The sequence below is a fragment of the Cervus canadensis genome, chromosome 7, assembly GCF_019320065.1.
Source record: "Cervus canadensis isolate Bull #8, Minnesota chromosome 7, ASM1932006v1, whole genome shotgun sequence".
Taxonomy (NCBI): domain Eukaryota; kingdom Metazoa; phylum Chordata; class Mammalia; order Artiodactyla; family Cervidae; genus Cervus; species Cervus canadensis.
The window spans coordinates 71130170-71156047 of NC_057392.1; the positions used below are offsets into that span (position 1 = coordinate 71130170).

Sequence of the window (25878 nt, forward strand, 5' to 3'; positions counted from 1 at the left end):
CCCAATATAAATCCACTTTAAAAGGACCTCCAAAAAAGAAACATCCAAGCACCTGAAGAATGTTCAGCCCCCATAGCTGCCACATTTTCATTTCCTGGTCACTTTTCATAAAGTAAATTTCCCCTTTGCTCTCCCCTCGCGTTGAACTCCTTCGGTGCGCTTAACAGTATGCAATTTCATTAGAAAATGTTTTATAAAATGAGGCATACTTGAATTTACCTTAGTCCCTTGACCGATAAGCTAATGATACAATTTCCTACTGTACTTTGCAGTCCGACGGGTACTCACATAGTTTTTTTAAGACCTTCCAGGATTTTCATTATTAATCCTGGTTTTTTTTTCATTACATTTGCAAACTGACCTCCTGAAGCACCGTGTTAGGAGTTTGTTTTGAATTAGCAATTGCAAGTTGGTTAGCGAGTGGAAACATTTAGGACCTGTCGCAGTCATTTCTCTGAGCTCACAGACATGTGGCTTATGTCCCAAGTTCTAGTCTGATAAGCTAGTTTCTCACCAGATTTCATAATTTCCTTATCTGTTTATCAGTTGTGCTGTGAGTTAAAAATGGAACTCGATTTATCTGGATGACTCTCATCAGATGCAGTTTCCAATGGCCAACTGAGTTAATGATACCCCAGAGAAATTTCTGGTGTCCACCACTCTTGTGCAAACACAGGAGGGCAATTATTTTAGCCCTGTACGTCAAAGTAATTCACTTGCTCTGTTTCTAAATTTGTTTTTAACATTGAAGGCAGTACTCATTAATGGTTGCTAAAATGTGCCTCATTGCGTTTCCTTTGATTTTGTTTAGGGAGTTAAGTATTTCTTTGAGATGTTTCTTTCCTGCTTCTGATCATTCCATGTCTCCTGGCGGATCTTAGGAAAGAAGTAGGCTGCATTTGATGCAATACCACATGGACGTTATGTTATGGAAAATATTTCTGAATTCTGGTTTCCTTTCAGGTGCCTCAAAGAACAACTTCTATATCCCCAGCATTAGCAAGAAAGAATTCTCCTGGAAATGGTAGTGCTCTGGGACCCAGACTAGGATCTCAACCCATCAGAGCGAGGTAAGGGAAGGAAGATGGGTAAGGTGAAGGGAAGAGGCCCCACCTATCATTGTCATTACTGCTTTCCTAAAAAGCCATCTTTCTTCTTTTTTCACTTCTGAGGCATGTTGACTGGCCACCCGGACTGTAAATTTTGGTGGGCCAGAAGCAAATCTTTTATTTCTTCAGTAGCCTTTCACAGAAACCAGTGTATAGTGTGGGCTCATGAATGAATGAGCAAATGAATCACGGAATCAATGCAAAAGCCAATCTGGCTTACCTTCTTTGGCAGGTTTTCAAATGTGGGAGTAATACTACAAATAAAGTCTGGGTATGGTACCCCTGACCATTAACCTCAGAGACCATTTCATGAAGCCAGCCAAACAATATGGCCTGATCTGAGATGATTTTTAGCATCAGGTCAAGAAACGCGCCCTGGCTCTGTGGTGACCTAAACAGAAAGAAAACCCAAGGAAGACAGTATATATGTGTATATGTGTGACTGATCCTGGTGCTCAGACAGTAAAGCGACTGTCTACAATGCGGGAGACCTGGGTTCGATCCCTGGGTCGGGAAGATTCCCTGGAGAAGGAAATGGCAACCCACTCCAGTACTCTTGCCTAGAAAATCCCATGGACGGAGGAGCCTGGTGTCCATGGGGTCGTAAAGAGTCAGACACGACTGAGTGACTTCATTTTCTTTCTTTCTTTATACAGTAGAAACTAACACAACATGGGAAAGCAACTATACTCCAACTTAAAAAACAAAAAGAAAGAAATGTGCCCGGAGGTCTGTTGAGACAGTAGAAAGTAATTAGCAAAGAGGACTTCTCTGGTGGTACAGTGGTTAAGAATCAGCCTGCCGATGCAGGGGACACAAGTCCAATCCCATACTTGGTCTGGAAAGATTCCACATGCCTTGGGGCAGCTAAGCCCACACACCACAACTCCTGAGCCCATGCTCTAGAGACTGTGAGCCACAACTCCTGAAGCCTGCGGGCCTAGACCCCGTACTCCACAACAGAAGAAGCCCCCACAGTGAGAAGCCCATGCTCACCACAACTAGAAAGAGCCCCAAAGATAAATAAATAATGCATTTTTTTTAAAGAAAATAATTGGCAAAGCAATGCTATAGTGACCAACTGCAGAGCTGTCCTAGTTTGGCAAATGGCAGAAGGAATAGTGCTCGTGAGGAAGTCATCTCTGGCGTTATGGAGTGTCACTGAAATACAGTGATGCTCCCCCACTGTTGCTCTTTGAGCTTCTGGAATTTTTTACCAACCGTGTATATTCCTACAGTCAGGAAGTTGCATCCACCTACTGGTGGGTGTAGAGGTCTGAAAAGAAGCTGGAAAATAAACAATATCCTTACAGTACCAGAGCATATTTTATGGGGTAACAGATGCTGTTTGTTGCTGTCGTTCATCAAACTCCCCTCACATGTTTCATGAGTACACTCCTTTTTAGGATCAGCTGAAATAGCAAATGGCCTCTGTTGAGACTATAAAAAGGAACTTGGGGATACTGTGTTATTCTTCATTGTGTTCATAAGAGGACAGTCTCTTCCTAGTCAAAGAGAAAGAGAGACTGGAAATGAAGGTTATGACTGTTTGTACAGATCCTAAAATCTGGAATTGTTTTGATCGTAAAGCTTTCATTTTTCTCTTCATGTGAAAAGCCTTAGGAAGGGGTCAGTCTGTAAATAAGACAGAAGTGTACTAAGAACATTCACCTCTGGAGGGCAAAGAAGCTACCTTGTTCTGAGTGGAGTTGCCAGTTGCAGAAGCTCTGAATGAGCCGTTTTTGTCCAGCAGCTTGTCAGGTTCACACTGAGCTGGTGTTGTGAGCAGAACTGAGGACCCCTGGTGTGGACTGTGACCAGGGAGCGAAAGGAATGTGAGGCTGGATTGCCAGCCTGAACTTGACCAGTCCTCGTCTTCTAGCGATAAGCCTCCAGTATCAGGGCTTCTTGCTCCTTTGAACCCTGCCTTCTAGGCTGTGTTCATGAGATTAGTTGTTTAGAATTTTAGTTTCTGTACATCAAGCATCATTTCAACTTTAAGTCTTTTTCCCTCTATCAACCCAAAAGAAAGAGAACTGTCTTTCTGAAGTCAGATGAAAAGCAGTCCTTTGTTCCCTCTGAAGTACTATTTTAATGACATTAAGGCTCCAAAATAACTGATAAATGGTCTTGCATGCATTGCTCAGTAGCTTCAGTTGTGTCCAGCTCTTTGCGACCCCATGAACTAGAGCCTCCCAGTCTCCTCTGTCCATGGGATTCTCCAGGCAAGAATACTGGAATGGGTTGCCATGCCCTCCAACAGGGGATCTTCCCAACCCAGGGATCGAACCCAAGTCTCCTGCATTGCAGGTGAATTCTTTACCTGCTGAGCCACCAGGGAAGCCCAGTAAATGGTCAGTGGCTTGCAAAACATGTGCTTTTCCCTTGGGACCTCTTAAACATTGTATTCTGTCCAAAGAAAGGAGATCTTGTGAATACAGCTAACATTTTTCTGTTTACAGAGAAGGTAGGGAGGAAATGAACTTAGCAGTAGTAATTATTTACCTGCAATGAAAATCAAAGGCATTGCGGGGGAGGGAGGATGGAGAATCCCCATGCTTGCCATGTAGAACATTCCTGCTTCTTTCTATCACGTATCTCTAAGTGACCAGCACTTAAAGATGTGACACAGACTCTGCAGCTCTAGATTGAATTGCATTTTGAAACATTTCAGGATTTGGTGTTATGTTGCCTGGAAAATCCCATGGACAGAAGAGCCTGGTAGGCTGTGGTCCATGGGGTAGCTAAGAGTCGGAGATGACTGAGCGTCTTCACTTTCACTTTTCACTTTCATGCATTAGAGAAGGAAATGGCAACCCACTCCAGTGTTCTTGCCTGGAGAATCCCAGGGACAGGGGAGCCGCGTGGGCTGCTGTCTATGGGATCACACAGAGTCGGACACGACTGAAGCGACTTAGCAGCAGCAGCAGCATTGTGCTAGAGATGGCTTTAGTTCACCTTTGTTGTATAATAAAACGGGTGGCTTGAAACAGTAACTGTTTATGATTTCTCACCATTCTGTGGGCTGACCTCAACGTTGTCCTGCTGGTCTCTCCTGAGCTGGCTTACGCAGCTGCCCTGCAGTGGCGGGTCCGCTGTGCCTTCATGTGGATGTTCATCCTCAGCTTCTTGACTCTTTGGTGACTGCAGGACGGCATCTCAAGAGGGAAAAGCCCCGTACATAACTGGAGAATTGCTGTCCAGTGTTGTGTTAGTTTCCGCTGTACAACAGTATGAATCAGCGATATGCATACATACGTCACCTCCCTCCCTCCCCGCTCCATCCGACCCCTCTAGGTCATCACAGACCCGAAGCTGGGCTCCCTGTGCTGCGTGGCCGCTTCCCACTAGCTCTGTGTTTTATACATGGTAGTGTCTGTATTTTAGTGCTACTCCTTATTTCATCCCACCCTTCCCTCTCCCCCTCCATGTCCACATGTCCATCCTCTACTTCTGCATCTCCATTCCTACCCTGAAAATAGCTTCACCTGTACCATTTCTCTGGATTCCATACATACATGTTAATATACAATGTGCGTTTTGCTCTTTTTGACTTACTTCACTCTGTATAACAGACTGTAGGTCCATCCACATCAGTACAGATGATCCCATTTTGTTCCTGTTTATAGCTGAGTCATATTCCATTGGATATATGTACCATATCTTCTTTACCTGTTCATCTGTTGATGGGCATTTAGGTTGCTTCTGTGTCCCGGCTGTTGCAAATACAAACACTTTTGAAGCTTTTGCTTCTATCATCTTTGCTAATGATATGATTCACCAGTGGTTGGGTGGGGGGGATTACTGTAATAGGACAGAGATTGTCCTATTTTCTATTGGTTCTAATAAGGTCCTTATAGATTTTTTGGTACCATTTGTCAGATAACTGCCCATCCATAAAGCCATAAAAAGGTTGCTTTTAAATATTTTGTTCTTTGCAATACCATATGGACTCCCAAATGCCTTACACTGTCAAGGTAAACTGGTGAGTTTAAATTATGTTTTGATTTGTTCATTTTTTAAATTTGTTTTAAAACCTCCCATGCACTTTAACATTTAACTTTGATTCATGTGTTCTTTTAAGGCAAATTAAAATTTGATTAAGCAAATACATTCAGAGTATGAAACATTTTAAATTAATCCAATAATACCCAGTCAAAACCCAATGACTGAATGCTTAATTAAAAAAAAAATAATAATTCTCTGGCCTATCCCAAACTATCTGCTTATGGATGGTTTGCTCTCATTGGCTGTGTCATCAGAGAACAAAGGAAAATGAATGTGGGCAGGCAGCCAGTTAATTATAGACTTGGCCCAAAAATTTGGGCCAAGAAACCACTTTGTAATCTTAATTTTCTGTTTTGACTTTTTTATATGATTCAAGTAAATGGAATAATTTTCTTTTTACTGTGTGTTTTTATAAACCAAACAGCATTGTCTGTAGTATGCCAAATGTCTGAAGTAAAAGTTAGCATTAGAAGTCTATATGCATGTTTTCAAGTTTTTACATATTTGGATCTGAATGAGATCAGTTAATACATAAACACAGGAAATCTATTGTTTCATGGAATTGTTCTGAAATTGATCCCCTCTAAGAGCATTTATCTCAAGCACCTTGGCCCCAAGGCCAGATCAGGTGACGCCATAGTAAGGAAGAGAGGAACATGGCAGTGTGACATTTTCTCAAAGCACTCATATTTTACCAAAAAAAAAATAAATAAGGTAGAAAAGGCATTTGAAAATGTTCCCTATTTCTATGTGTGATTACATAGAAACTAAACACTTCTTTCAGACTCCAGCAGCAAAAATAGCAACCTATTAAGATCCGTACCCACACTGGTTAGCTCCAGTGGGGGGATGGGGGGACAGACGTGCTGACGAAGCCCAGATCAGGGGTTTAGTGCTCTTGGGGTCCAATCAGCTTCACACCGAAAGAGGCCTGAGCCCCAGTCAGAGACGCAGGCTCCTTCCAGCTCGTTCTGCTGATGCCCTGGCACCTCTGTCATCCCAGTACAGCCCTGGCCCAGGTCTTATCATCTGACGTGGCCGCAGCCTCCTCCTCGGTCAGCCTGCCTCTGTCCCGACCAGTCATTCATAAGCCGGCCCTGGGAGGCCCGTGTTTTCTGCCTGGCTTTAAGAGAATTGCTATAGAAGCTTCCCATTTCTTTTGATGGCCCACTCTCCAAGGGTTTCCTACACAGACTTGGTACTCAGCCAGGATGGTGTTGTCTTTATACCAAGGAGCCCCAGGAAAACCCAGGTCCATGTCTTTGCTCAGACTGTTCCCCCAGCCTTGCTGCTCACCCCTCTGGAGTTTAATCAAGTCCTTTCTCCTTCCCAGCACCACCACCAACCACTCCAGGCTGCAATACACTGCATTCCCCAGACTCCGCTATGCTCGCATAGAGTGTAGAGTTTTGCCTTGCTGGCTGTGATCTCCACTGCATGTCTCATCGCTAGGATTATGTTGTAACTTGACTGTCTGTCCTGTGACCTGGACTCTTCTCCATCCCTCATGGTCTCACAAAGGCAGGTGCTTAATGAAAGGTTTTGGCTAAAGGATCAAAAAAGTGATGCATTCGAGCAAAGAGCTGGATCCTGCTACCATACAGCAATAACCAGGGAAAGTCCTCAGAGCTCACAGAACTCCATTCTCTCAGTAGGTTTTTTTGTTTGTTTGTTTGTTTTCACACAAAGAACACTACATCTCTACAAAATGAGAACAGCCACCAAGAAACCTTACCCTTAATGTGTAATGTAATTAAAAAAAATTTTTTTTTAGAATTTGTTAATTATACATAAATAATTCCTGATCACTACTGTTTAATGAAAGAGAACAGTAGGGAAGAGGTTATTATTTAGGAATTTAAATAGGATTATTTTTTGGAAAAAAAATGAAAAATTGGAAGTGTGAGATATTGCAGAATTAGCATTCATTTATCATGCTATTCTACTTAGAATATTATATTAGATATACTATAGATATTTAGATATCTAATTATTATTATAGATATTCTAATAATATCTAATTGTTATCTAGATAATTTGGATCTAGGTAATAATTAGATATTCTTCAAATAGGAGGGAGGTTTTTTCTCTTATGGATTCAAATCTATCTCAATCAATTAAATGCTAATTACTGCCCAAAGGAGTGCCATAAAAATACCAAGAATTTTTAAAGTCTTCCTTAAGTTTATCGACACTTTCTTCTGCAGTCAATTTTTACTGCTGGGTTGACTTACCCACCCCTTTACCATAAAAAAAATTGAAAGGTGAATATTGTCATAAAATCTACATTTATATTATCAAAATTAATAAATCATAAAGATATAGTTACGTTTACGTTTTCCAGAATCACCAGCCATCTCTTCCACTAACCCAGTGTTTAAGGATTTTTGTGATTCAGTCAAATATTTTTGTTTTCAGAAAGAAATTATTTGGTTTAGTTGCTGCCATAACAATGCAATTTTGTGGCCAGATTTTCATGGGCCAAACTGCAAGTGTCTCAAGGGAAGGGACCATATTATTTTCACATTTACATGTGAAGCATCTGACACCCAACACAGCACAGAGTGCCTGGTTCCCACGTGATATTCTTAAAATGGGCAGAGAAAAATGAAAGCATAGTATTACATTTTAATGTGATAGCTCACTGCATGAAAATAATAGCACTATGACAACTCTGTTAGTGAAATTCTGTTTGAAGAACTGAAGACAATGAAATCATGGAGGAGCCGATGTTTCTCCCTTGGCAGGTGGATGGCAGTGGATAGGATCTTTGGATTTCAGATCTCACTAAGTTACCACTTAGGCCCAGCAGTATAGAAGTCCAGAGTGAAAAATGGAGAGGTCTATGGCGTATAAATTTGAAAGGAAGAGCTTAGAAGAAAATTGGAAAATACTGCTTACTTTTAACAACAAAATCCTAAAATCCTCTCGGTCTCCTCCCACCACCACTGCTTAGCGGCCTCCTCCTCTCTGCAGCCCCTGTGGTCCCCAGAAGTGGCCTTGGAGTCTGCTTCATGTTCCCACACTGCCCTGCACGCACTGCAGGCATAGCATGAACAAAGACCGTTGTGTGTGTCTGGCAACACTGGCAGAGGGGACGAGCTGGATCCTGTTCATTCCTGTATCTCAAAGGTCTGACCCAGTGCCCGGTGTAGACCAGCTGAGTGAATGAATAAATGCACTATTTTGGGAGTAGGAAAGATGTGAGAGTGAATAATAGAGTAGCGTTTATAACCAGCGGCGGCTTTGAGCCTGCCAATAGATGAACGCTGCTCTTGGGTTTAGCACTTAATAATTATTTTCAAACATACTTCCCTTTGGTAATAGCCAAGGTATATAAAGATTTCCTGCAAGAAATTTTAAAATGCAAAGATACCACTAGCGAGGTGAGCTGAGAACTTAGGTAATTCACAGAAGAGGAATTCTGAATAACAAATAAATGTGAATAAAAATTATTCTACCTCAACAATAATTTTTAAAAGCTGCAAAAAACAAAACAGCAAAATATAATTTTTGCAAGTTAGTTACCTGTTCCCAATAAAGACTGGTAAGAATTCAATGATTTGGATAGTCTCATACACTGTAGTGAAAACTTGCTCTATGTTTATACGTTCACATACATATATATGTGCACATGCATACCCCAGTTCATGCCCCTCCGCCCAAGAATTCCAATTCCAGGAGAGATGTGACTGAATATTTGTTTGCCTCTAGATGTTTATTTCAGTATTATGTGTCCCAGCAATATATTGGAAGCACCTAATAACAGAAGAATGGTTGAACTAATTCACCTACATAATGAACTACTATGCAGCCATTATTGTTTTTAGAAGTGTTAGAAGCTGCTCGAAAGGCAGTCAAAGGGGGGGAAAGCAATATGCAAAATTGAATACACAGTATGCTTCTGTACATGCAAAAGAAAAAAGGCTAGAAGCGGACTTCCCTGGTTGTCCAGTGGTTAAGAATCTGCCTGCCAATACAGGGGACACAAGTTTGAGCCCTGGTCTGGGAAGATCCCACTTGCCATAGGGCCACTAAGCCTTTGAGCTGCAACTCACCAAAGCCCACTCTCCCTGGAGCCTGTGCTCTGCAACTAGAGAAAGCCCGCACGCAGCAACAACGACCCAGTGCAGGCAAAAATGAATAAATAATTTTTTTCTAAGACTAGAATATATCATCCAGTAAAAGACAGTTGAATGTCTCTTGATTCAGAGATGGCATGCATTGCTCCCTTGTTTTTAATCTTTTAATATTCTCTACTCTTTTACGATGAGAACAGGAAAAGGGGTTTCAAAGTCAGTCTCCTTTGAAGATTCACCATTTCGGAGCTAATATGTTTGATGTGAGATGATCCAAGAGTTGGGTCAAGAATTCATCCTGTCCAGATGCGGAATCTGGCCAGCAGCTCCACAGAAGACAGCATGACCGTCCTTAACATTGACCCCTTTAATGCAAGGTCACATAGGCACTGTCTTCATCTCTTTGTACTGGGGGCGGACTGGACTACACTTGTGTCTACCAGTGGCCAGTTCTTGAGACTGTAAGCCCTGTGCATCTCTGTCCCTACAGCAACCCCGACCTCCGGAGAACCGAGCCCGTCTTGGAGAGCCCCTTGCAGAGGACCAGCAGTGGCAGTTCTTCCAGCTCCAGCACCCCCAGCTCCCAGCCCAGCTCCCAGGGCGGCTCTCAGCCTGGGTCACAAGCAGGATCCAGCGAACGGACCCGGGTTCGAGGTAAAGCTTTCCCCCACCTTTCCAGGAGGGCTTCTCTGGACAAGGAATCAGATTACTTCCTGACTCTGTGACTCCTGGTCCTGGTGTGGCCACCACTGTGTGATGCCAAGAAGCCCCTTAACTCCACTCGGCTTCAGTCTCCTTAGGCCAGTGGGCCACCATCCCCAGTCACGTGTGTGACATCAGTGTGGACCCAATCCTTTCTAATTGCAGATACCAGAATTCTTCAGGGAGATCGCAGAATACTGGTCTCATTCGAAAATGTAGTCATCAGACAGCTCAATTTCCGTTTCTATTTGATTGCTTAGTTAGAGTTCCATGACCCACAAGTATCCTCTTCCCCTTGTGTCAACAGTGTTCAGAATACAAGGTATTTCCCAAACTAAACGTTAATAAAGGCTAATGTAGAATAAATATGCACTGGAGAGAAGATATAAAATCTTTGACTTTAAAAAATATACTTGACCCTTCTGGTTATTCCTATTAGTGAGGTAAAAATTAACCTCTCTGACCACTTAATTCAAGTCATCCTTCATTGTTTAGCTTTCAGTAATGAGGAAGCTTGTGAAAAACATTAATGTGTCCAGCTAATTACACGTGACAACCTATTGTTTCTAGCTAATCAAAATGTACTCCTTCTGCATAAACCTTCTTCAGAAGATAATTTTGCTTCCAAGTAATGAAGGCTGGGATTTTTTTAAGTGCAATTTGAAAACACTTAATACTCTGCCTGATGAAAAGCACCAGTTCTTTATTCTTTCTTAGCCTCTTCATTAGACACAATCATTCTTTACTTCCTAATTTTTTTTTTTTTAAGTAGACTCACTGTATGTCTGATTTGAAAAGGTGAATGTCAGACATACTGTGCTGTGTCCCTGAACTGGGGTGGGGACTGGCCTGCAGCTGCCTCTTCTTACAATCTTCTGACATCCATGACAACCCAGAACTGTGTAGGCTTCTGTTGCTTTGATCCAGATATAGACTTACTAACTTTAGAAAAGTGCCATTCTCTTACCTTTTTTTCTGTTCATATAAAATAAAATAATGTTTCATTAAAGCAAATGCTAAAGAAAATCCAAACTTAGGCATATCATTTTAATTCTCTGATCTGGTTCAGGTTTAATTCTTAACTTCTTCTCTTTGACCTCTAGTTTTTCTGGGTTAAAAGCTAGTGTGTCCTACCCTGCCGTGTCCCTACCCAGGAAAAACCACTTTGAAACCAAACCAAAGATTATCTCCTGCCTGAGATTGCTTCTTCTCTAACCTGTAAGCTCATAAATCAGAGAGATGCTCTTCACTCTGTAGCAGCCCTCCCCCAACCCTTGCTCTATTCCAGGGCACATCCCCTTTATCACCAAACTCTCCTTCCCTCCCTCACCTCATTCTTTCTTCCTTAAAGGACCCAGACAACTAGCTCATCCTCCCCCCGCCCATTTAAAAATCATTCCCCCAAGTAAAACAAGTTTCTTTTTTTTCCACAGCATTTCATCAAAAACACTTATCCTGATGGGTAAGTGGTAAAAGAAAAAAAATCAAACATAGAATAACTCAGATGCTGGTTTAACATAATTGAGAATACGACTGTGAGAAATCAGACAGAATCCCAGCTCTGCCCATAATTTCGGTGTGACCTTGGGCCAGTTGTGTTATTTCTCTGTATTCAACTGTGAAATAGGAAACCAGTGCCACACCATTGGGTTACAGCAAGGATTCAGTGAGACAATTGACATCAAAAGGTGTTTAGCACTAGCCATGGCACGCCATTGGTACTCAGGAAATGTGGCGCTGGCTAGTTTTTCCTTTTTTTTTTTTCAGTTTTTCCTATTGTTCCTAGTGACTTCCAGGTGACAAGCTTAAATGTGTATGGCTGATTTTGTTTGCCTGAATATTTACTGTTTTTTCACAGATGTGCTTGAGGATCTGTCTGAGTGAGTGAGGTGTCTGCTGAGTCACCCCGAGCATGACTCACCACAGAACTCCAGCCGCTTCTGATGGTCATTATCTTTCTTGGCCCTCTGTTCTTTCCTCTAGCCAACAGTAAGTCCGAAGGATCACCTGTGCTCCCCCATGAGCCCTCCAAGGTGAAACCGGAAGAATCCAGGGAAATTACCCGACCAAGTCGTCCAGCTGTGAGTGCTTTTTTCTCAAAAGAGTTTTGAGCTCGTTTCATTCACCAGAGAACCCACAGGTTCCAAGTAGTTGGGGATGTGCTCATGACTCAGAAACAAAAGTTGTTGAGTTTATTAAGAACAGGTGCTAGAAGCATCTGGAAGGAAGTCATACCTGATTAGGAAAGAACTGAACTGATTCAGGATTGCTCTCCTACCTTTGGATATTTTGCAGATCATTAGCACTATGTTTGGAGAAGGAAATGGCAACCCACTCCAGTATTCTTGCCTGGAGAATCCCAGGGACAGAGGAGCCTGGTGGGCTGCCGTCTATGGGATCACACAGAGTCGGACACGACTAAAGTGACTTCGCTGCAGCAGCAGCAGCACTATGTTAGAAAACAAAACAGGAAGAGAAATAACTCCTATTATTCCATGATTTCTACTCAGCAGCTTTGGCAAAGAGATGTTGAAACTAGCAGTTAAGAATATTTGGGCACTTTCTGTGGATTTCTCTTAAATATTCTGGCCTTTCCTCCACATTATTTTCCATATGAATTAATATTGCAACATTTCTGCTGCTCTAGGACTATATTGTCTGAACCAAAACTTGATAAGCATGATCTCATAGAGGACCTGACAACCTGAAATCTAGCTTCATTGCTGTAAAACATCAGACCCCAGAGATAGCCTTAAAGGAATAAAAAAGAGCTTGGAGGCTGAAATTTCAAAGTTGGAAATTAATTTGGGATGACTTACTATCCACTTGTTTTATCTGAATTTTTCAAGAGTCTTTTCTATGAAATGAATGTGAAGATATTTTGGTTTTTTTCCCTTTAAAAGTAAGGAAGTACAGTGAGGATAGCAATGAAGGGAATTGACACCGTTCTGGGTAGAGGTTCTCCTTTCCCTTTTTCCTTCATCAGCTGTGTACTAACCATTCCCGTTTTGTGTTTAACCTGCTGCCTTTCTTCTGGTCTTTTCCTCTCCCGTGGATTCTTCTGGATTGGGTTCCTCTTATCTCAGAGCTATAAGAAAGCTATAGATGAGGTTAGTATTATCTTTTCTTGGTCATGCTTTTACAAGATGTGAATATAAACTGACTTCCTGAGGTTGATATTCAGAAAGGTGGCCAATTGGATCTAAGTTTAAACTTCATTCCTTCAGAGTGATCTGCTGGGAGGAGAGTACCTCCCACAAAAGCCAGCCTGAGTGCCTCCGACACCGTTTAAACCTCCAGAGACCTTCCTCCTAAGCCAAAATGTCACTTTTCCAGTGTTCCAGTCTGGCTGAAGATATGCATTAGTGCTTTGATACCGGCAGTTTCTCATTCTAGTATCTTCCGGTAGCAAATCCTGAGCTCTTCACCTACACTCGCCTGCCTGGCTAGGGGATGGTGGTTTTACTAACAGAAAAAAAGAGACATCTTTTTCTAGGGCCGTCCAAATTTATAGAGTGTGATTTGTGAACAAGGAGTCACTGGATATCGTTAGATTAATTTTGTGGGACATTAACTACAGCATCAGCAGCAACATCACCTTTAGTTAATGAATCCTGACCAGTTAAGTAACTTTATTTCCTTATCAGTGGAGACATTTTTCCATTAGAAAAATATATGGTTTTGCCGATCTTAGGTAGCTTGCTAAGAAGGACGACTGCCTCACTGCCCTTTGTCAGACCTGCATGAATACAGCATAGTAGAGTTGTTTTGGAAGAGACAGGCCTTCTGCAAAGAGTCTAATTGCATGAAATATGAAGACTAGCATTATGGCTTTCAGGCTGAACTCTGCTGAGCACCATTTTTGTGAAATGACATGGAAAAAGCACTGGCTTTGGGGTCAACGAGCTGCATTCAAATTCTGGCTCCCGCAATAAGTAACTGGTGAGGCCTATCTCACAAACTCTCTGGGTCAGTTTCCTCATCTGTAGAGTGGGGATAAGAGCACCTGCCTTGCCTCACTCACAGGATTGTTTAGGTTCCCTCAAAATCATGTGTGTTCGAGAGCATTTTCTGAAATGCTATGTAAAGGCAAGGCCTGAGGCATGTGACTATTTTGGTGGGAAAAGCATGTTTCTATGTGTCTGATCTTTACCAAAAAGCCTCACTTTTTCAGAATTATGACCACCTTACCGTTCAGAGTGACTTAGAAAGAAAGTTTTCATAGTTAAAAGAATTATTGTTCACAAAAGAATTAGACTCCACATGTCCACAGTGTGTGGGTGCATTTATCAAAAGAAAAAAGGGAATTGTTTTGAATTGCTCTGTGCTGCAGCCTTGCACCTCCTCTTCATGAGAGTGAGAAGGATAGGGATTATCACAGCTTTTATCAACCTTCTCCCACACAGTTCTGGTGCTCAGGCTACCAATAAAATAGTTGTGTGTGTACACAACTCAAGGTTTCCTCTTATGAGTCCAGAAATTGGCTTGGAGGTGGCTATCTTGAGAGAAAGGACTCTCATGGATTTCGTCTGGTTAACCCAGGCTATTTTGGGCTTTTAAAAATTGCTTTATTTATTCCAGGATACTCTAGCACATTGGGCAGAGATGAGAGGTAGGAAACAGGTATAAGTAATTGAGAGGATGTAAGCTGTGCACCAAAATCTTGGAGCAATAGATGATTGGGAAAAGCCCTCAAGGTGATTCTTATAACTCTATCCTTGACTACCGCTGATCCCAACCACTGAAAATACGGGATTCCTTGGTTCTACATCACCTGGTGGTCCTCAGCGAGGAATGACTATCCCCCAGCTGCCTTCCTCTTAGGAGATGTTTGCAAAGTCTAGAGTCAGTTTGGGGGCCTTCTCTGGTGTCTCAGCAGTAAAGAATCTGCCTGCCAGTGCAGGAGACATGGGTTAAATCCCTGAATCAGGAACATTCCCTGGAGGAGGAAATGGCAACCCACTCCAGTATTCTTGCCTGAAAAATCCCACAGACAGAAGAGCCTGGCGGACTACAGTACATGGGGTTGCAAAGAGTTGGACATAAATGAGTACGCACGAGAGTCAGTTTTGATTGTCACAAGTGGGACGTGGGAAGCAGTGCTATTGGCATGTTGTGTGTAGAGCAGAAAGATGCTGCTAAATATCTTACAATGCACAGGAAAATAACCTGCGATAGAGAATTATCCACTCCAAATGTGGTGCCACAGTGGAAAAAACTTGACTTAACTCTCTCTCCTGTCTTCATTCCTAAGTTTTGATATGGCTTCTCCAGTCTCCAGTGACTGATGTGCCATTTAGATAACCCAAGATTGAAATGAGCAGTCTTAAAATGCCAAAGACATAATTGCTTCTTGTTGCTAAGTTAATGGTTTGAGTTCTCATAAAAGTCAGTCTGGGGGAGAGTCCATTCACTTGGCATTCCTTCCTAATGCAGTGTGAGATTGTGCAGAGTAGTCTGATTATTGAATACATCTTCCAAAATAAATATTCTTTTCACTTTAGCACAATTAAACAGATGTCATGAAGATTAGATACAAAAGCAAACACTGGCTTTACTAGCATTTTTTTCGTTAGTATTTAGAAATCTGATAATTGGCAGAGCGCATATATAGATTGGACAGAACTGGAACAATAACAGGTGGTCCAAACCTTTTTTTCCCCAGTTGAAAATACTGATGACAAGTGACTTCCCCAAGTCGTATCTTTACACTTCCTAAAAAGGAAATGAATTATTTTAAAATGTGAAGAAAAGACTGAGACTTCCCTGGTGGTCCAATCATTGAGAATCTGCCTTCCAGTGCAAGGGATGTGGGTTTTATCCCTGGGAACTAAGATCCCACATGCCTCAGGGCAACAAAGAGCCTGCATGCTCTAATGAGGAGTCAGCACAGCCAAAAATAAAAATAAGTAAATTTTAAAGAAAAGACCAACTTTAAAATTTTTAACTGTTATTTTAATTGTTTAAAAAATTGAACTGATTTTCATAAGCTATATTGTTTTTAAAAAGATAACTAGAAGAGCACCTTTTAAAGCAGAGTATGCATAATTGTCAGATTAAGTAAACTTTTTTGAAAGAAAAATTATACCAAGTTGATTCTAAAAAGTGTTGTATAAAAGAAACATTTGGGTAAGAGCCCCTTAACTATCTGTTACTCTGTAGCCAGAAAACTTACCATTTTGCCATATTTCTTTTAAAGTTACATATTCTCAAATATTTTCATGGTAAATAGCACCCTTTTTCTCTTTTTTTAATACTTTTTAGCTCCAGGCTTGTGACAGTCAAGCAATAAATTACCACAAAAACTCATTACATGGAGAAAATGGGTATTGTCAGAAAATAAAACGTATGAAAATGGATCTGAACCCAATGATGTCAATTTTAGATCATGTTTTGTTTCCTATAACTTTACTATTGTAAGTTTCCCCAGGATAGATGAATAAGGAACAAATCTTCAACTAAACGTATAGACTATGGACAATGGAAGATTAAATTTTTTTTTGGCTGGAGTTTCGAGTTACCCTTTATTGTTACCTTGGGATTTTTATATATGTCTCACCCACCTGTTACCAATTAAGCTTAAAAGGAAATTGCAATCATTTGTACTGCTTCAGGAAAGATAACTTTTTAACAACACAGAAACCAAAAAGAAAAAAAACCTCTAATTAAAAGTGAAATTATAAAGTGTGTCAGAGCTTTAAAGTGTTCCTAAATACAGTGTTTGGAGAAACTTAGGTCATTTTAACAATTGAGAGTTTCTTTAAATCAGTGAGCTTTGGACAAGCTAAATATTTCTAAATAGTTTTCATTTTTTAAAATCTTAATTGTCTTGTTTTGAAATGTCAGCAATAAGGAAAACTAACCCATGGGGAAAATGAATTATTAATTTAAATAAATAAAAGTTAATATTATTATATTTTATTCAAAATTATTGACATTAGAAATAAACTCTTTTAAACCATATTCTCTCTTTAAGTTATAATAAAAAATTTTAAATTTTAATTTAAGTACACTTAAGTACATTTTAAGTACATGTAAGTACAATTTAAGTAATTTAAGTACATTTTAAATACTAGATATAGTCTTTGATGAGACATAACATGGTCCTAAGATAGAGAACAAAAAATACAAAATAAATTTATCTAATTTTTTATTATTTTATTGGTATAGAGGATTATAATGTCCTTTTTCATTAATTACCTTAACAAATATCTAAACTGTATTTCTCAATGTGCTCAAGGGTATAATACCCTTCATCTCTCTTCAATTTGGTAAAGGTAAACATTGGCAATTATTAAAAGGAAATAAGAGGTTAAAAGCTGAAATCTGAATATTAGATTTTTGAATTTTGGCTCATTGCCAAAGAAACCAATAATAAATTTGCATAAAATTCTATGCTGTAATTTTTCTCCTCATTAATGGTATACACTATATTCAAACATCTTTTGAGTCCTTTTAATCAATTTTGTTTTCATTTTCATGGATGGGATAAATATATCCACTGAGAGTGAGGCCATGGCTATGTGCATGTGTGTAAAAGCCCAGTGAGCATGTTTGTGTGGAAAATGCACAATTTGAATTTTCAGAAGCTTCCCTTTTCCAAGGGCTTCCATTCAAGTGACTACAGAACAAATATTGAAGTTGTCATTGCTGTCCCTTTGATTTTTATGAAATTAGAAATAAATTGTTCACTTAACTTCCTAAATTTTAACCATGAAAAACCTGAACCATCTTCTGCCCTTAGTCTTAACCAATATATCAATGCCTGACATATAGGCATGAGTAAAGAAACAGGATGATCTGTTGTCTTCTCAAAATAAAATTATAATTTAGTTACACATATTTATCACAGTGTTTCTTCTAACCTATTAGGATAGATCATCAGATGTTATTTACATCATCTGTATTACTCTGACCTTACATCAGACAAATTGGACAAATACATTTTTGGATTAAAATAAAGAGAGAATATGGCCTTAAGAAAACTGTGGGATTTAGTATCTTCAAATGAGTTTCTTTCTCCCTAATCCCCTGTCTCTCACTGAATGCTCTGATTCCCACATGGGTCACTAATATAGGGAGAAATGGTAAGACTGATGTCAAATTGCTTTTTCTTCATGTGCATGCTGTGTGCCAAGAGCAGTTTAACCCGTGCGAATAGAGCGACCTTGCTTTTGCAGAACTGCTTCCCTCTGCATTGCTCTGAAAGCATGTAAATTAAAAGGTAGTCAGATCTTCAGCACACTGCCTGCCATGTGCCTGGTGACTAAATACCACCTCATCACATCCATAAGGCTAAAGGTTTCATCACACTCATGGAAAACTGAAACTTTGCCTCTTCTTTTTGGTGTTTGCACCTTCATTTCTGTATTCTTTGCCAGGGTTTCTGCCAGTTGACTGCAGTTTAAAATAAAAGAAACTGAAACACCTATCATTCTAGAAAAGAATTCTTTTTCTGTTTGTTTTTGTTTTTTATTTTGTTGTTTCTCTTGATTAACTCAGCTCTGTGGCTATCACTTTCAGTGGCACTGGGCTTTGGGGTGGGCCATTTTTTGACACGGTGCCTCGGCTCTCCAGGGAATGATGATGCACCCAATGAGTCATTTAGTAGCTGGAACCTTGGGAATTGCTCTGTTCTGTGACTGATGCTAGATTTTGGTACAGTAGCAATCATAATGAGGAAGAGGCCATGATGGTGGCTTGGGCAGTGATCCCGATATACTGGGAAATTATTTCTAATCTTGTGTATTTTCCCATTAACTCTGAGGGTGGGTGACCAACTTCACCTTCCCAAAAGATGAACCCAAAGTCTGTATATATGTGTACACACACAGCCCACATACACATATATACATGTGCAGATTCAGAACCCAGCAGTCTCAGTCTAGTGAAGCAATTAGTTGTAAACAAAGTTTAAATTTATTTCATCTTTCTTTTCTAGTTTCTCCACGCTGCAAACATCGTTTTCTTGGTTTCATGCAGTAACTATGTTTGTAATGGTTCTATAGAGAGCTTTTTTTTTTTTTTTTTTACTTTTTTTTTCTTGTTGCTTAAGCTGGAGACTTGCTAAGAGATAGTGTTTTGCTCATATCTATGTCATATCTGCTGGACAAACTTTTCTTTTGTAGGATCTGACGGCGTTGGCCAAAGAATTAAGAGAACTTCGGATTGAAGAAACAAACCGCCCACTGAAGAAGGTGACAGATTACTCCTCCTCCAGTGAGGAGTCAGAAAGCAGTGATGAAGAGGAGGAAGATGGAGAGAGTGAGACCCAGGACGGGACGGTGGCTGTCAGCGACATACCCAGACTGATGTAAGAGACCTGCTTTTTCATTGTAGGCCAGGAGGAGTTAGGTTTCCAAAACAAGAAGACAAGAAATGTGAAATATGGGTCTCTGGCAGGATCGGTTGACTTTGGGGATTCACATACTTTTTAGAGCATCATTCTACATTCCCCCCTTCTCCCTAGATACAGTAACTTAGAATATGTAGTGTTTCAAGGATTGCATATACTTTATCTAGGCTGTTGTGAGGCTGACTGTCCCTTGGGTGATGTCCCTATTGGTTCTTGTCATCTCAGGACAAGTGATATTGATAGTCAGACCCTAAAACTGAAGAGCGAAATTATAGGCAATAACATTTCGAGGTTAACATTGATAACGTGAGTCGTATATTTCACCATCACCACCACCACAAAGGTGGGTGGAATGCAGGAGACAGCATGGGTTAGCATCCCAGCAAAAGCCTACAGTGAAACCTCTGAGAGTTTGACTTAAATACACCCCTGTTAGGATTCTCTACTTCATCTTCTCCATTGTCTCTTTTATGTGATCCTTTTTGCTGTCTGACTTCACCACATACACTCCTTTTTTAGATATTTATAGCTACCTAGCTTTCCCTTAGTATTTGCAGTCTTTCCTTCTTTTTTCTTTTTTTAGTGAAGAGGGGCTCCCTCTTTCTCACTGGACTGGATCCTTTTACAAAAGAACCTCTCCTCTTCCCCTTTACTTGCCCAATTCAAACAATCATTCATACAAGCACACTCACATACGTCTCTCATTTCCTCCCTCAAATAAACACAAGGCGCCCAGCTCTGGTTTGCTACAACTTTGATAAAGAGTGGTGCTGACTTTTCCACCTTCATTCCTCTTCACTTCCATTTCTTTGGTTCAGCTACTACATTGGTCATCACCCCACATTTACTCCCTGTAGAGAAGATGCCATTTCAAGCCACAGATGACTATCCTGTTCGGCAGAGACTGGAGAGACAGGGCCAACTAGTCTGCTGGAAATGTCATCCATTGATTAACAGTCCTGATGTACAAGCAGTTCTGAAAGACAAATCCAATTATCATAGCTGAAAAATCCATACTTGTTATTTTACTGTTGATTACCCCATTATTGACAGCCATAAGTATGCTAAAATATGACATTTGGAAACAAATTGCTTTAAATTGTTTTTTTAACAGCAAATAAAACTGCTCTAGTGGTGAAATCACTAATCCAGAACATTCCTGCAAAATATGCTGGTCCTTTCAGTTTTTGTCTTGACTCAGCATTGATTCATTCTTCTACCAGATGTTTTGAATTCCATTTAAGCACTGCACACACAGCTCTGAGGGTGGATTTAAGATTGATAAGACTTCCACTATGTGTTAGACCCCATACTTTGAGACATTCAAAGTATTGAGAGGGCTTTGAGACATTCAAGACGTATGTACATGAATTCTGCTTTCCAAAAGTTTACATTCTAGTTGGGGCTTTCCTGGTAGCTCAGACAGTTAAGAAATGCACCTGCAACGCAGGAGACCCAGGTTCAATCCCTGGGTTGGGAAGATCCCCTGGAGAAGAGAATGGCTACCCACTCAAGTATTCTTGCCTGGAGGATCTCATGGACAAAGGAGCCTGGTAGGCTATAGTCCACATGGTCACAAAGAGTAGGTGAGAGACATGATTATACATGGAAAACTTCAGAGTAGTTGGAAGTAGTTGGAAGAACAACCAAGGACCACCTTGGTAGAGATGTTAAATCTCATTGGGTTTTTAAGCCTCCTGTCATATTTTGTAAGGCTGTTAATGGTGTTTATCCTCATATCTCTAGAGGCAAATCCATCTCTTGGTGGGTAGAAACCCCCATCTTCCTAAAATTGCCCAAATGTACCATGCTGCGCTATGCCTCCTCTGCTACCTGGCACACTCTTGTTACTTTAGAGATTACCTATCATAGCCTAGTCGATGAGGCAGAGCCCATGCTGTCATCTGTATTGCATGGAGTCTTCTATGTATACCTGCCACTTCATGGAGCGCCTCAAATTTATTACCTGTCATCTCTCTCTGGGCTGTGAGATCCTTGGTGAGGACTGAGCCTTATTTACTCTCTACTCTTAAGACCTTGTCTGGTGTCTGGAGTGGAGTTGATCCTCAATGACTTTGATTTACACATTACTGCGCTGAACTAAAGTTTTGTATCCTGGCTTTAAAGCATTTATAGCCTAATCCAGAGGGAAGACATGTACACAAATAACTATCATCAAGAAGGAAAGGAAAACGCAGTAATACTAGGATCCCAGGCGGGATGCTTGGGCGGTGGGGGGTGGGGAGCAGGGGGCGGCCGGGAGAGTTGAAGTAAAGGCACAGAAGGTTAAGTTTGATGGAAATACAGCTGGTATAAAGGGGAAAGGTCTGAACTAGTGACGCCAAACAGCGAAGTGTGCGCTTGGTCATGTAGCCAGCAGGGAACCATGGAAGGTGTCCTGAGCTGGGGAGTGATGTGGAGGGTGCCCTGTTTGAGAGAAATCGTTTCATCAAGGTGATTTGGAAAGAAAACAGACTGGATACTGCTAAAGTCATTCAGAGGATTTATTATTGTATTCCTCAGAAGTAATAAATAGGCTATAACTGAATGCTGGTAGTGGAGGCAGAACTTGATGGGGCTTTTGAAGAATTGGTAAATTTTAGGCAAATTGACACAACTGTCCATTAAAGAACACTTAAAATAGTTAATTATATGTGAAACACACTTAAAGAAAAAACAGGATACAGATGTGTGTATGTGTATTTTATTTGCTAAATATAGACATTTTTGTGAATATAGAATATATATATACTCTGTTCTGCTGTAGAATGAATAGTTATATGTTTAAAAAACTTCTTACTATTAAAAAATCCATTGTTTCTTTAAGAGTAAGCCATTTCTGAGGTAGATTGCTTCTTACATTCTTATCACTTTTATTTTCCACCCTTAAGATAAACCTTCACATTTCATACTGTGTATTTTTGGAGCAAAAAATTAAAATCTATTGCAGCACAGTTCACTACCATGAAGTGTACACTAAAGAGCTTTTCAGAAATGGAGCCCTGCCATTCCAACAAGCAGCTGTAGACACTCATGTGCAGAACAGTGACTTCTATATAAAATACTGACTTCGTATTAGTAGTGTATGAAATAACCTGTAAGACTGCACATAAAAAGACTGTATTCCATAACTAACCAACTGCACTATTTCCCAGTGCCTCAAGCCTAGAAAAATAATGAGTTGAAGGGAAATTCTAAAAGCGGTTACCTCCAGACTAAGCAGGGCTTCCCAGGTGGTACTAGTGGTAAAGAACCTGCCTGCCAGTGCAGAAGACATAAGAGCCGTGGGTTTGATCCCTGGGTCAGGAAGATCCCCTGGAGAAGGGCAAGGCAACCTGCTCCAGTATTCTTGCCACACTAACCCCGTGGACAGAGGAACCTGGTGGGCTACAGTTCCACGGGGATCACAAAGGAGTTGGACGTGACTGAAGCAACTTAGCCTGCACACACACACGGGGTTATACTAGCGTAAGGGATTCTTATATATATGCCCAATTTTATGACGTTGTTGTCGTTGTTTAGTCCTAAGTCACGTCCAGCTCTTTTGCAACCCCATGGACTGTAGCCCACCAGGTTCCTCTGTCCATGGGGTTTCCCAGGCAAGAATGCTGGAGTAGTTTGCCATTTCCTTCTCCAGGAGATCTTCCCAATCCAGGGATCAAACCTGAGTCTCCTTCATTGGCAGGCAAATTCTTTACCACTGAGCCACCAAGGAAGCCAATTTTATGGTGAGCCCTCACTATTTTTATAATCAGGAAAATAATAAAAGCATTGTAGACTAGGAAGGAGGGAATGATAGCCATGTTAGCTGATTGGCATCAGCCCAGGCATGCGGAAGAGGCAGCCGTTTATATCAGCATCTTCCCTTGTGGATCAGCTGGTAGAGAATCCACCTGCAATGCGGGAGGCCTGGGTTCAATCCCTGGGTTGGGAAGATCCCCTGGAGAAGGGAAATGCTACCCATTCCAGTATTCTGGCCTGGAGAGTTCCATGAACTGTATAGTCCATGGGGTCACAAAGAGTCGGACAGGACTGAGCGATTTTCACTTTCACTTTCGCTCAGGTACCATTTCATGCTTTAGATGAGTGCCTGTGGAGTGCAGTCTTCATCACTAGGACCATCAGTTTCTGTCATAGTCCTTGAGTTTTGCACAGTCTCATAAAGTGCAGTCTGGACAGTGAAAACCACATGTCTCATGTCCCCTCTTTCCCATCCTCACTGGAAAGCCGGGATTCCGCCCCGTTCACCCCCCGGGCTGTTGTTGCGCCCCTCCCCCACCCGCCTGCCATCCTCTCTGCTGCCCTGTCCAGTGTTGAGACCCTGGACTGCTGTAGAAGCGTGGCCATGGTTGTGCTGTCTGCCTAATGCCTTACAACAAAGAGTTCTTTCCACTCCTGGGGCGGTGACGGCATATGCTGCAGCCAAACTGACCTCCTCCTTGTTTCCAGACGCCTTGCACTTTCCCAGGGTTGTGCCTCCTCTTGGAATGACCTCTCCCTGTGTCCCACATTCTCACATCCTGCCTCGCTTTGGAACATTTGCACCATGTTTTTATGCTCTTCCAGATGCTAATCTCTTTAGTTTCAGGATCGTGTCTTCTTCAGCTTTATATCCACTACCCAGTGCCAAACTGAGGGCCTTTCATGTAGCAGGTGTTCGATTAATGTATATTGAAATTGAATTAAATCAATACCTGCAGGAACACTTTGACAAATTCAATTAGAGGAAATTATTGTTCTAGACATGTGGCCTAATTACAGTAAATTTTCTATAGTTTTCCTCCCAATTAGTTGATGTGTTTTGTTTTTTACAGTCTTTATAGAAATTCGGACAAATGCTTGTTCCTACCCAGACTCTATATCAGAAAAATAATTGTTAGAACAGAGGATTTTTTCTAACTGTAAGCTGTTATAGTTGTTTGAGCCTTGGTGTTTTTAAACCATTGCTTTTTAAAATTATATATTAATAAAGTATTTTTAGAACAATTTTTGATTTACAGAAAAATTAAGAAAATAGTAGGTTTCCATGTTATTCCTCTACCCTCCCAGACCTCTCCCACACAGTTTTCCATTTTCCCTATCATTAACATTGTAGCAGTTAATATAGAATGAAGCAGAGTACTGGGGATCAGTAGCATCTTAAGAGGAACTTATGAAGAGAAGAGAGGTAAAAGAAAAACCCGGGGAAAGTTGTCTCAAAACCCAGAAGAGAATGGGGCTGAGTGATTATCAGACACAGGCAAGGGACCAAACGCAGTGTCCAAGAGTAATCACTGACATTGAGAGTTTAGAAGTGACTTACAGAGTTTCCTTTAGGTTCTTGATGTTAAGTATAGGAAGATACTAAAACTGAAGCTCGAATACTTTGCCACCTGATGCAAAGAGCCAACTCACTGGAAAAGAACCTGATGCTGGGAGAGATTGAGGGCAGGAGGAGAAGGGAACGATAGAGGATGAGATGTTGGATGACATCACCAACTCAGTGGACGTGAGTTTGAGCAAGCCCTGGGAGATAGGGAAGGACAGGGAGACCTGGTGTGCTGCAGTCCATGGGGTCGCAAAGAGTCAGACACAACTAAGTGACTGAACAACAACAACAGAGGAAGAAATCATCTGAGAAGTGAACCAGAGTGTGCTGAGGAATAAATTGGAGAACTTTGTAAGGAGAACTTTCAGAAAAGAGAAATGTATATGTGGGTGGTAAATACAGAATTGGGATCAAGGAAGATATTTTAATGAAATGGGAGAGAGGAGAAACCTTATCAGGTTTACTGATTGGGAGAAAGAACCAATACAGAGGAAGGGATAGTGAAAACCAAAGAAGGAGGATAAGAGTAACTTCTGGTTAACATTGGTCCTCTACTCCTCTATTTACCCTTCTCACTGAGTTAGAAATACTGCATTTCTAAATTAAGTTTTTTGTCTTTTGCCCAACCTCCATTAGATTATAATCTTATGGAAGTTTAGGGTTGTGTCTCATTTTTTAGGTATTTTTTCTAGCATCTGGTACAACGTATATCACATAACAAGCTTGTAATAATTAAATGAATGAATGAATTTCTAAGGGGTTGATAAAGATTGACCTGGCAGAGTTGGGAGCTTGGAGCCGTAATAGAAACATACAGGGACAGAATTTAAAGGACAGGTTGGGGTGGGGGTAAGAAGGACAGAAGGAAGTGACCAACAGTGACAGACACAGCAAGAAGTCTTCCATGATTTAAAAATGTTTTTCAGTCCCTGAAACATGAACTACAGGCTGCACTTTGCCTTTAAAAAAAAAATGTAGAGGTGATTTGGAGCACACAGAAATTTATGTGTATTTTCATCATCAAAAGCCATGATCTTATATCAGACTACATGTTAACAGAAAAATTAATGGTGTGGACCATTAATACAAGATACACTGAATGAGCAGATATATGCAGAAGATTAACAATACAGCAGACAAATCCTGTACAATAGAACAACCGTTCTAAGAGGAATTACTCAGCATTTTAGAAGAAGATTGACTAAGGAAGAAATATAGGCATCCTTTAGTCAGTCTATAAGGAATAGTACTAGTAGAACTAAGGTAGAATAAAATTCAAAACAGCCCAAACGGATCAACATTAAAATGTATCATTAA

At 40.8% G+C, this 25878-nt stretch overlaps 1 protein-coding gene across 8 annotated transcripts in view; it reads left to right on the forward strand.

The window, feature by feature from the left end:
- Window positions 1–25878, forward strand: part of TNIK (TRAF2 and NCK interacting kinase) — a 390807-nt gene that overhangs the window by 330687 nt on the left and 34242 nt on the right. For 5 of the 8 annotated variants that reach the window (XM_043473737.1, XM_043473739.1, XM_043473740.1 and 2 more), the window contains 5 exons: window positions 964–1070; window positions 9687–9850; window positions 11882–11979; window positions 12985–13008; window positions 19027–19211. In XM_043473737.1, coding sequence (XP_043329672.1) covers window positions 964–1070; window positions 9687–9850; window positions 11882–11979; window positions 12985–13008; window positions 19027–19211 — 578 coding nt within the window. The remainder of the gene's footprint in view (window positions 1–963; window positions 1071–9686; window positions 9851–11881; window positions 11980–12984; window positions 13009–19026; window positions 19212–25878) is intronic. The other 3 variants (XM_043473738.1, XM_043473741.1, XM_043473744.1) reach the window with 1 other exon arrangement.